At 42.8% G+C, this 13102-nt stretch overlaps 1 protein-coding gene across 1 annotated transcript in view; it reads right to left on the minus strand.

The window, feature by feature from the left end:
- COL4A2 (collagen type IV alpha 2 chain) overlaps window positions 1–13102 on the minus strand; it is a 372124-nt gene that overhangs the window by 95067 nt on the left and 263955 nt on the right. The window contains exons 19-21 of the mRNA XM_069757929.1: window positions 6927–6993; window positions 1732–1842; window positions 1506–1652 (exon numbers count right to left, since the gene is read on the minus strand). Coding sequence (XP_069614030.1) covers window positions 1506–1652; window positions 1732–1842; window positions 6927–6993 — 325 coding nt within the window. The remainder of the gene's footprint in view (window positions 1–1505; window positions 1653–1731; window positions 1843–6926; window positions 6994–13102) is intronic.

The following is a 13102-nucleotide window of genomic DNA, read 5'->3' on the forward strand; positions in this document are numbered from 1 at the left end:
GAAGTATGAGGTACCTGTTGTTCCTTCGCTTGAGCTTCCTGCTCCAGTGCTGGTGGAGGGAGAATTGGAGTATGTTGTGGAGAAGATCTTGGATTCTCGTGTTTCCAGACGGAAACTCCAGTATTTGGTCAAGTGGAAGGGTTATGGTCAGGAGGATAATTCTTGGGTGGTTGCCTCGGATGTTCATGCTGATGATTTGGTTCGCGCTTTTCATAGGGCTCATCCTGGTCGCCCTGGTGGTTCTCGTGAGGGTTCGGTGACCCCTCCTCAAGGGGGGGGTACTGTTGTGAGTTCTGTTTTTGGGCTCCCTCTGGTGGTTACTGATGGTACTGGGTGACTTGTCTTTCCTGGGTCTCTGGGTTCCACCTGTTCCATCAGGATATGGGAGTTTCCTATTTAACCTGGCTTTGCTGGCATTTCCTCGCCGGTTATCAATGTATCCAGTGTGTCTTGTTACCTCTGCTCCCTGCTCCTAGAACCTTCTGGTCAAGCTAAGTTTGGATTTTCCTGTTTTGGTGTTTTGCTTTATTTGGTTTTTAGTCCAGCCTGCAGATATTTGATTCTTTGCTGCTGGTTGCTCTAGTGGGCTGAAATTGCTCCTCATGTACCATGAGTTGGCACATGAGTTCAAGTAATTTCAGGATGGTTTTTTGAAGGGTTTTTCGCTGACCGCGCAGATCACTTTTGTCTCCTCTGCTATCTAGCTTTAGCGGGTCTCATTTTGCTGAAACTGTTTTCATACTGCGTATGTGCTTTCCTCTCATTTCACCGTCATTATATGTGGGGGGCTGCTATTTCTGTGGGGTGTTTCTCTGGAGGCAAGAGAGGTCTGTGTTTCTTCTAATAGGGGAAGTTAGATCTTCGGCTGGAGCGAGACGTCTAGGATCATCGTAGGCACGTTCCCCGGCTACTTTTATTTGTGTGTTAGGTTCAGGGTCGCGGTCAGCTCAGGTTCCATCGCCCTAGAGCTTGTTTGTATCTGTGCTTGTCCTTTAGTGATCCCCTGCCATTGGGATCATGACAGTGGGCTGTGTTATATACTACGTGGCCTGTACTATATACTATGTGCCCTGTGCTATATGATACGTGGCTGTGCTATATGCTACGTGGGATGTGTTATATGCTATGTGGGCTGTGTTATATGCTACTTGGCAGTGGTATATTTCTCTGCAGTATCTGTGCATCATGAATCGTGGTATGTGTTAAAGAGGGGGACCCACTAAGACTCTTTCGCCCGGGGCCCTCAAAAACCTGGAGCAGGCCCTGGCTTCACTGATTGGTCACGCCCGGCCGGCCGTGAACAATCAGCGACAGGCGCAGTCCGGCCGCGAATTGGTGCGGAATTTGAACCACGCTTCGCTAATTGGTTGCGCCCGGCCGGCCGAATTCTGTGTATAAATTGCATTATTCTGAAAACTTCATAAATAAACTACATACATATTCTAGAATACCGGATGCGTTAAAATCAGGCCACCATCTAGTATTCTATATTTGTTTCTAGTTACCAGGATATCCAGGTAAGCCAGGAGGTCCTTGTTGTCCAGGATCTCCAGGTTGTCCAACAATTCCAGGTTGAAAGGCAGGAAATCCAGGATCCCCTTGATATCCTTTGTGACCTATTTCACCCTTTAAGCCTAGAAAGCCTGGCTGTCCTGTATAAAGAAAAGGAAAACTGGCAGCATTTGTTAAATAAGACTATGAATATAAATAATGCTAATAATTAATATTTACCAGGAAATGGACTCGGTCTTCCCATTAAACCTGGAAGTCCAGTATCCCCTCTGTCGCCATTTTCACCATCTAGACCAATATTTCCAGGGAAGCCAACATCTCCTTTGGATCCTATAAACAAAAATACCTTTAAAAGTGGCCTCATGATTGGGTTCGGACAAATGTGTGAAAAATTACGGTATCTGATTTTTAGATAAAATAGGACAAGTTTCATCTGTATTGCAATCCGTGTTCCATCTCTCTGCCATCTGTGTCCGGATTGTACATCTATATGACATCCGTGTTTATATATATCAACAGTTAATAAAATTAACAGTTAATAAAATTACAGTTTTCTATGTTAATAATTGCAATGTATCCGTACAAATCGGATGCAATACAGATGATCTGTATGGAAGCGACAGACACGTCCGACTATCAACCACAGTCGGATCCTTCAGACGGAACCTGAAAACTCATCTCTTCAGGAAAGCCTACAGCCTGCACTGACACCGCTGCTGCCTCACTATCGAAGCTACCACCTCACCAACACCGGAGCTACCGCCTCACCAACACCGGAGCTACTGCCTCACCAACACCGGAGCTCCTGCAACCCTCAACCTACTGTCTCCTTCCCCATAATCCTGTAGAATGTAAGCCCGCAAGGGCAGGGTCCTCGCCCCTCTGTATCAGTCCGTCATTGTTAGTTTGTTTACTGTATGTGATATTTGTAACTTGTATGTAACCCCTTCTCATGTACAGCACCATGGAATCAATGGTGCTATATAAATAAATAATAATAATAATAATTTAAATAGCGAGTATCATCCGAAATATGGAAGAGACTAGTGCACTGTGCACTAAAGCGTAAAAATCGGACAAGGGACTGCACTCAGACCAATGTTATTCAATGAGGTCGTGCAGATCTGTGTATTTTTCTCAGCTGTATTCGGCATGAGGAAAAAAATTGCAGCATGCTGTGATTTGACTACAAAATTGGATGGGTGTAAGAAAACACAAAACGGTGCCTTACGACTATCCGTATGGCATTCGATTTTTACAGTTACATTACAATTCTGTAGCATAAAAAACTGTAAATGATCCTGTAAAAGATTAATAACTGCTGAGTAAAAAAATGGACAGAACTTATACAGCACATAGATGACAAGTGAGAAAAAAATCATCCAATTTTTCTGGATGAAACTGGGACCGATTATTAATTCGCTTGTGTGACTCAAGCCTAGAACCACATTCACACATTCAGTATTTGGTCAGTTTTTTACGTCATTGTTTGCAAGCCAAAAAGTTATCTGAGGACACAAAATTCCAGGGCTGCCCAAACTTTTGCATCTGCCCATTTTCCTTTTTGTAATTTTTAAAATTTAAAAAATGACTATATATATATATATATATATATATATATATATGTATTTTGCCTAAAATACAGAGGAAATGTGTCATCTCTAGGCCATTTTGAGATCATTTCATCTTCAACTTGCTTAATGGTTCACTGTAATTGTGACCGGGGATGTGTAAACCTTTACATGGCGCTGTAATACAAACACGTCACCACTTTTGTATTTATCATCATTCCTGGTTTTGGCTTATAAATACTGAGGTAAAATACTGACCAAATTCTGAACGTGTGAATGTGGCCTAATACATGTCTAAATGAGCCCTAAACGTCAGGACTTTCTGCACAGAAAAGATCACATGCAGATCATATATAGCAGAAAGGTGCTGTTTAATAACGTGAATAGCTAACTTAGGGCTCCTTTCCACTTGGCAGGATTTACGGACCGAAAAAATAGATGTAACGTATGCGATTGTCATGCGAGTGTCATGCGATTTTTTTTATCGCAACATCCGTATGACATCCGTATTGCTGTCTGATTTTTAACGCACCGGTGTCCTTTGAAAAGCCGGCTTTGAGTAGCCCCCCGGCTACAAACACCTGCCCCCAGCCACCCCAGAAAAGGCACATCTGGAAGATGCGCCTATTCTGGCACTTGGCCACTTTCTTCCCATTCCCGTGTAGCGGTGGGATGTGGGGTAATGAAGGGTTAATGTCACCTTGCTATAGTAAGGTGACATTAAGCCAGATTAATAATGGAGAGGCGTCAATTATGACACCTATCCATTATTAATCCAATAGTATTTTAACCATTTTGGGGGGGGGGGTGCAATAACCATGGACCCTCTCCAGGCTATTAATATCTGCCCTCGGTCACTGGCTTTACCACTCTACCGGAGAAAATTGCGCGGGAGCCCACGTCAATTTTTTCCGCAATTTAACCCTTACATTTAATAGCTAGAGCGCCCAAATTTTGCATATACACACTACTAACATTAGTAGTGTGGAATATGCAAAAAAAGGGGGATATGAGATGGTTTACTGTATGTAAACCATGTCTCATATCCTGTTGGGTTTGTGAAGGAGATAGCAAAAGCCGGCAATTGAATTACCGGCTTTTCTGCTATCTAGCGCTGCATTAAATATAAATATATACAGGGTGGAGCGCGGTAATTTGCTGATTTGGGAATTAAATAAAAAAATTATGATAATTAGAAAAATTTATTTTATATTTTAATTATACTGAACAGTAATGGAATTTTTAAATTACATGGTTTTAAATAGTGTATCTGGCAAATGTCGACCTTCGCTATCCACACACTGCTGCATACGTTTTCTGAAGTTTTCATGAACTCTAACAAGCATGTCCACTGGTATTCTGCCAATTTCAGCTTCAATATTGTTCCTTAGGTCTTCCAAGGTGTTGGGACGGTTGATATACACCTTAGACTTCATGTAACCCCAAAGGAAAAAATCGCATGGGGCTAAATCTGGTGAGCGTGCTGGCCAGTTCACATCTCCCCTCAAAGAGATAAGCCGTCCAGGAAACATTTGCCTCAAACAATTCATGGTAACCCTCGCTGTGTGTGCAGTGGCACCATCCTGTTGGAACCATGTATCCTCTAGTTCCATTGCCTCAAGAGCCGGCTGAAAATAATCCTGTATCATAGACAAGTACCGTTCGGAGTTCACAGTTATGGCACGACCATTATCCTGAAAAAAGTAAGGACCAATGATGCATACTCGTGAAATGCCAAGAGCAAATGATTGCTTCCGAGCAGAGCGTTTCGGAGATTGCAGTACTGCTGCTCTAACTCTCTCAATGTTTTGTGGTGTTGTAATCCTTCTCTCAGGTCCCCTTCGTACACATGACACATTCCCTGCTGTTCTGAATGCATTCACCCAATTTACAATTGATTGCCGTCCAGGAACACGTCCGCGTGGAGGAACAGCGAATTGTAAACGAAAAGCACGCTGCACTGCAATGATCGAGTGGGCATTTGAAAAATACGCTTCAACACAAAATGACCTCTCCTCACGTGTCCACTGCATGATGGCAACTGAAAGGCAGAGGAATACAAATTTCCCATCAGCCACTGTAAGCCACACCCACTCTCCCCTCTCTTTGACCGACAGTGCCGCCACAGCATGCAGTGCAAAAAAGCAAATTACCGCGCTCCACCCTGTATATAGGTGTCTCCCTGACATATATATATATATGTATATATACCTATTCTATGTGTATATATCTACTCTAATCTAACCTGTCATTGTGATTTTACTGTACACTGCGCTGAATTGCCGGCTTTTCAAAGGACACTGACGCGTAAAAATCGGACAGCACTCGCATGATGCAAGTGCTCTGCGTTTTTTTTGTCGTACCCATTGACTTGCATTGGCGAGTCTCATCCGAGAATCGCAGCAATACGCAGCATGCTGCGATATTTTCCTCAGTCCGATTTCGGCTGAGAAAAAAATCACAAATGAAAAGACAACCATTGACTAACATTGGTCCGAGTGCAATCCGATTTTTTATCGGATTGCTCTCGTCCGTTTTCCTTGCAAGTGGAAAGGAGCCCTTATAGTCACATCTTGGACTTTAAATGAAATTTTCAGGTTGTGAGAACAAAAGTTTTTATAAGTAACATAAGCTAAAAATATTTTGAAAACTACAAAAGTGAAATAATTCAGCAAAACAAAGGCCATATTCATCAAAGCTTTTATGTTAGTATCCTGGAGTAAAAAAAGCTTTTTGAAAAATCGCATTATTTTGGTGCAACTAGAAGCTGTGCTACAATTATGTGACTTTTGGCATTTTCAGGTCAGACAACGTGGGAGTGAGCAGCAGCATTCGCTACTCCATGAATCTTACTCCATCAGGGACTGGAGAAGGATTTGTGGCAAGGGAAACACATAGGAGCACAGCACTCATCATCTGCCATTCCTGATTCATGAAGAGGTGTGCGCCTCGTGATGAATCAGGAGCATCTGACTTCAGTACACCTGCTCACAAGACAGCTTGAATCAGGCCCATATTCTTTAAATTTTTTATTGTTTCCTGAAGGCCAAATGTATGTGAATGTAGTTTATTTTAACATACATTTTATGGTAATATTTCAAGAATCCCTTATTTGTGTAATTTGGATTACAAGCTTTTTAGATGTGCGTTATCTTTAATTTACAGAAAACATGTGCATTTCTTTCAGCTGTGAATACTTAACCAGTTCAGGCTCATTCCCACCTCATTGCAATACCTGTGCTGGCAGTGCCATTCACTGACATCATGCTGACACATTACAGTTTATCGGGCTAGACATAATTTTTTCCTTTTTATTGATGGTCCATATAAAAAAAGACACGTGTCCACTTTTGGTTTGAACTCCCCCACTCAAGTGAATGAGCCAATGAAAAAAAACAACAGTAGAGTGAAGCCATTGTAGCAGCATTCTCATGACGTTCTTTGTTCACTGTTTGCTAGAAACCTCCATAAGTTTTTTTGCACATTAGAGGAAGTTACAGTAAAAACTGATACACGGACCAAACGCTGATCCAATACACTGATGAAATAAGCGTAGATTAGAAAAAAAGATGTTTGCGCCGGTCTTGTTGAGGTGGCAAGTTGTAAGAGCATCTGACAAGTGGTGTGTGCTTCGCTGCAAATCTTACTCCAGTAAGCTTTCTGATGTAAGATCTCTGACGTACGGTACGCCATGAATTAGACGAGCTGTGGCGCCACGTCCCCATCTCACCCCAGCTACAGCCATTGTGATGGGCCTGTGTATACTTTGCCAAATGTCACCTAAAAGGGAATTCCTAAAGGAATGTCGTTCCAGGAATGAGATTGTTAAAAACATCCAAGTACCTTTTTGTGTTTCAGATTGTGTTACATAGGTAATAGGTCCTGGAGCGCCAATTCCACCGCGTTCTCCCTATGAAAAATGTTGATACAAACAATTGTGACATAGCTCTTTAAAAACGATGAAATCACACTTTAATTTGCTTGATGTTATACAATGGAAATATCCTGTAATTGTTACTGTTCCATCTCATGGTTTTAGAGCGTTGTATCATTTTCCTAACCAGTGGCCTTTATTTTAAATTTCCATCTAGGTACACTTTCTTCTTTCTGCTCTTTGCAGATGTCCCATAGCTTTAGGCAACAGAAAACAGACATTGACTATTTCTTTAATCATTTGTTCTCCTCTATAGAGTGTATTATTTGTCTGTAACAAGAGAGGGGATTCCCAGAAAACAAACTTTCCTTTGAACGTTCTTTTTCAATAGACAGCTAGTAAACTTGCTAACATGAATACTAATATCTATAAAACTAAATTTTATTTAAATCATTAAAAAATAGAAGACAAATTCCACACATGCCTGCAAACCACAGATGCAATATATGGATTGTAGTATATAAACAAAACACCCTAGATGGCCCTGCCAGACCCTAATTGCAAATTTCATAACAGCAGAAGTTGGCACCCTAGCTTGCTCGCAATATGGCGCACCCGCTCACCAACGGCTGACTCTGGATGCAACCTAGCAGTCCCTAGTTAGATGTTATGTGCAACCAGTTAATACAATATCCCAATAACAAAGGGATAATAGTGCCGTGATGATAAGAAAGGGATAGAGGGTTGTGAAAAAGATCAGTGGACCCAAGGAGGGTATGTCCTTAGAGATAATAACTAGTATTGTTGCTTGGGTCTCCCCGAGCATGCTAGAGTGATCTCCGAGTAGTTCTTAGTGCTCAGAGATTTTGTTTTCGTTGCCTCAGCTTCATGATTTACGGCTGCTGGACAGCCTGAATAAATGTGGGAATTCCCTAACAAACAGGCATTCCTCACATGTATTCAGCCTGTCTAGCAGCCGTAAATCATGCAGCTGTGGCGACAAAAACTAAATCTCCGAGCACATCCAAATACTCGGAGACCACCCGAGTCTCGGGGAGACCTGAGTAACGAGTATACATGCTCATCACTAATAATAACAAACAGAAGGAATGACCTTCTCCTCCTTGGGAGCCCAATGAAAAACAAATACAATCATATACAAAAAACAAGAAAACAGAAATACATTGGAATACCCAAACATATAATACTAGATGGTGGCCCGATTCTAACGCATCGGGTATTCTAGAATATGCATGTCCACGTAGTATATAGGACAGCCACGTAGTATATTGCCCAGCCACGTAGTATATTGCCCACTTATGTAGTATATTGCCCAGCCACGTAGTATATTGCCCAGTCACGTAGTATATTGCACAACCCACGTAGTATATAGCACAGCCCATGTAGTATATTGCACAGCCCATGTAGTATATTGCCCAGCCCACATAGTATATTGCAATGTGGGCATCCTATCCCTGTAAAAAAAAAAAAAATTAAAATAAAAAATAGTTATATACTCACCTTCCGGAGCCCCCGGATCCAAGCGAAGCGGTTACCGACGCTCCTCGCACGCTCCGGTCTCAAGAGTGCATTGCGGTCTCGCGAGATGATGACGTAGCGGTCTCGCGAGACTGCTACGTCATCATCTCGCGAGATCGCAGCATGGACCGGTTACCGGAGCGTCGCGAGCGGGAAAGGCCTGTTGTGGATCCGAGGGGCCAACGGACGGTGAGTATATAACGATTTTTAATTTTTTAAATTATTTTTAACATGAGATCTTTTTACTATTGCTGCCACATAGGCAGCATCAATAGTAAAACGTTGGTCACACAGCGTTAATAGCAGCGTTAACCGAGTGCGTTACACCGCGGCATAGCGCCGTCGGTTAACGCTGCCATTAACCCTGTATGAGCGCTGACTGGAGGGGAGTATGTGGGCGTCGGGCACTGACTGTGGGGAGTAAGGAGCGGCCATGTTGCTGCCGAACTGTGCCCGTCGCTGATTGGTCGTGACAGATGAATATCCGTGACAGACAGAAGGAGAGACAGACAGAAAGACAATTATATAGTAGATAACGTGGAGGTCAGGGAAAAAGGCTGTTCTGGCTCACCCTCCACTCACCTTGATTGGTTGTCCCTGCCTTACTGCGGAGGTTGGCACCCTAGACAATATGCAAAATGACGCCCCCACTCCATGTCCGCTTACCCTCATTTTCCCTTCACACTCACCCTACTTACTCTCCAAAACCATAGATAGAATGAAGGAGAGAAAAAAGAGGCCACGCGTGCAAAGGACTTTAAAATATAGGTGTTAGGAATAACCAATAAGCCCAGACCTCATATAAAAAAATTGGTGCGCTCAAGATTTAGAGTGGGGTGCCGTGGTTCCAGATATTCATCCTTAATCACAGACAACAAATGCAATACACAACAAATGCTTATATATAAAAAAGCACTGAACTCAATTGTCTTCATAGGTACAGGGTAACGTCACAAGTGTGTTTTATCAGCAGGAATTTAAAGAGGGCATCATGTAAATACTGCACTGCTCCACTATTGCAACATGTCCATAACAGCATCAAATGGCAGATGGAATTTTATCTGGGCTATAATTAAACACCAAATGTCTCAAGCCCAGATCTCTAAATTATAAATAGGTGCCTTCAAGGGTTATCGTGGGGTGCCAGAGTTGTAAATGTCTATCCCAAAACATGGACCATAGCAGGCGTAACACACAATGAGGTCTATAAAAATGAACTGATGTACCAAATCACTGGACTCATTAATTTTCATAAGCAAGGGTAATATATATATATACTGTATGTATATACAGTGGGGCAAAAAAGTATTTAGTCAGTCAGCAATAGTGCAAGTTCCACCACTTAAAAAGATGAGAGGCGTCTGTAATTTACATCATAGGTAGACCTCAACTATGGGAGACAAACTGAGAAAAAAAAATCCAGAAAATCACATTGTCTGTTTTTTTAACATTTTATTTGCATATTATGGTGGAAAATAAGTATTTGGTCAGAAACAAACAATCAAGATTTCTGGCTCTCACAGACCTGTAACTTCTTCTTTAAGAGTCTCCTCTTTCCTCCACTCATTACCTGTAGTAATGGCACCTGTTTAAACTTGTTATCAGTATAAAAAGACACCTGTGCACACCCTCAAACAGTCTGACTCCAAACTCCACTATGGTGAAGACCAAAGAGCTGTCAAAGGACACCAGAAACAAAATTGTAGCCCTGCACCAGGCTGGGAAGACTGAATCTGCAATAGCCAACCAGCTTGGAGTGAAGAAATCAACAGTGGGAGCAATAATTAGAAAATGGAAGACATACAAGACCACTGATAATCTCCCTCGATCTGGGGCTCCACGCAAAATCCCACCCCATGGGGTCAGAATGATCACAAGAACGGTGAGCAAAAATCCCAGAACCACGCGGAGGGACCTAGTGAATGAACTGCAGAGAGCTGGGACCAATGTAACAAGGCCTACCATAAGTAACACACTACGCCACCATGGACTCAGATCCTGCAGTGCCAGACGTGTCCCACTGCTTAAGCCAGTACATGTCCGGGCCCATCTGAAGTTTGCTAGAGAGCATTTGGATGATCCAGAGGAGTTTTGGGAGAATGTCCTATGGTCTGATGAATCCAAACTGGAACTGTTTGGTAGAAACACAACTTGTCGTGTTTGGAGGAAAAAGAATACTGAGTTGCATCCATCAAACACCATACCTACTGTAAAGCATGGTGGTGGAAACATCATGCTTTGGGGCTTTTTCTCTGCAAAGGGGCCAGGACGACTGATCCGGGTACATGAAAGAATGAATGGGGCCATGTATCGTGAGATTTTGAGTGCAAACCTCCTTCCATCAGCAAGGGCATTGAAGATGAAATGTGGCTGGGTCTTTCAACATGACAATGATCCAAAGCACACCGCCAGGGCAACGAAGGAGTGGCTTCGTAAGAAGCATTTCAAGGTCCTGGAGTGGCCTAGCCAGTCTCCAGATCTCAACCCTATAGAAAACCTTTGGAGGGAGTTGAAAGTCCGTGTTGCCAAGCGAAAAGCCAAAAACATCACTGCTCTAGAGGAGATCTGCATGGAGGAATGGGCCAACATACCAACAACAGTGTGTGGCAACCTTGTGAAGACTTACAGAAAACGTTTGACCTCTGTCATTGCCAACAAAGGATATATTACAAAGTATTGAGATGAAATTTTGTTTCTGACCAAATACTTAAATTTTCCACCATAATATGCAAATAAATTGTTAGAAAAACAGACAATGTGATTTTCTGGATTTTTTTTTCTCAGTTTGTCTCCCATAGTTGAGGTCTACCTATGATGTAAATTACAGACGCCTCTCATCTTTTTAAGTGGTGGAACTGGCACTATTGCTGACTGACTAAATACTTTTTTGCCCCACTGTATATATATATGTATATATATATATATATATATATATATATATATATATATAAACCCACCTTTTTTCAACTTCAGTTAATTCAGAGATTATCCACTTTAAGTAATGCAGAAGACACTCACTTCTTAAGCCAAAAAATAACTAAGCACTATGTGTGCCTCGTAAGGGTTCCCCTAAGATATGTTCAAATATTCAAAGGGGACACCATATACATATTGCAGTGTTCCACTATTGCACTATGGCCATAATAGCACCAAATAATAATTGAAATCTTATCTGGGATCCAAGTAGTCATCGAATGCCTCAACGCGTTTCCCTTCCATGATGCAAGTTCACCAGGAGGCACATGGTGTAGCCGGTGTCATAAGATGCGTGACATCCGGCAGACAGAACATCCTGGTTGCCTCCTGACGAACTTGCATCATGGAAGGGAAAGTGCTTATGGTACTTATTTTTTGGCTTAAGAAGTGAGTGTCCTCTGCATTACTTAAGTGCATAATTTCTGAATGAACTCAAGTTGATAAAAGGGGGGTTTATATATATTCAGTTGTGGTGTTACCTCTGCTTATGAAAAGTAATGAGTCCAGTGATTTGGTACATTGATTCATTTTTATAGACCTCATTGTGTGTTACACCTGCTGTGATCCATGTTTTGGGATAGAGATTTAGAACTGTGGTACCTGTAAGATTGCTCTTACTGCGTGTATTGGGGGACACTCGCTTAGCACGGGATTCAAGCACACGGGCACGGTTTTTCACACAAAACAGTCCACATGGTTTATTATGGCACCATAAACCACAGAAATATGAACAAAAAGCAAACAGTCTTTGCATCAATCTTCACATTAACAGTATACGGCTTTGAAAACGCGGTCACTAATCACGCTGAACCTCTGTGTCCAGTTATCGTGGGTGACCGCACGCCATACAGTTGATTAGTGTCCATGGAGCACAACAGGCACCAACATATGACATTACGGTTGCAGCAACTAAACACGCTGGTCCTCCTTTCACCAGTTGCCGTGGGTTACCACACAGTTCATAGAAACAATAAGGACCAACAGTCTATGGAGGTACCTTACGGGAGCTTCTGCTCCACCTGCTGACTCCTTGTCAGTCCACTCCTCCGGGAAAGCTGCCTTACAGGGATCACCAACTTGCCTGGGCAGCACACATTAGTTAGTCCAGACCAACCGAAGGTTGGTAGCTTCCCCAACCCAGATTATCCAGGTCCACAGTTTCACTGAGTGCTGCTCAGGGATCCGGTCCTACTCCCAGGACCTCCCAACACCAGCATGTGCTTTTCAGGACTCCGTCCAACACCCCAGGCCACCAGGTCTGAAGCCCCACCATGTGCTCTTCAGGAAGCCTCCTCCCAGGTCTTCCAACACAGGCTTCAAACAGGAAACTCACAGGACATGTGACCCACACCCTGGTCACATTATCTAGGTGTAACCACTCCCCTGGGTGGGAGTGTGGGTGTGTGGCTAGTTTGTCCCGCCCATCTCACATAACTAGCCCTGCCAACCTCCCATTATAAACATACAAAATACTTCTGGGACCTATAGTCCCACAACACCACATCGCTTCAGGCTGGCAGCGCAGAGTCTCCTCCTCTGCGACACACATATCAGCCATTCACCACAATGCCGGAATTTGTCACATCACCACATCCATGCATGCAACTGCCATGCACTCTCACAGCCTCAA

Source organism: Ranitomeya imitator, chromosome 3, assembly GCF_032444005.1.
Source record: "Ranitomeya imitator isolate aRanImi1 chromosome 3, aRanImi1.pri, whole genome shotgun sequence".
NCBI classification, from domain to species: domain Eukaryota; kingdom Metazoa; phylum Chordata; class Amphibia; order Anura; family Dendrobatidae; genus Ranitomeya; species Ranitomeya imitator.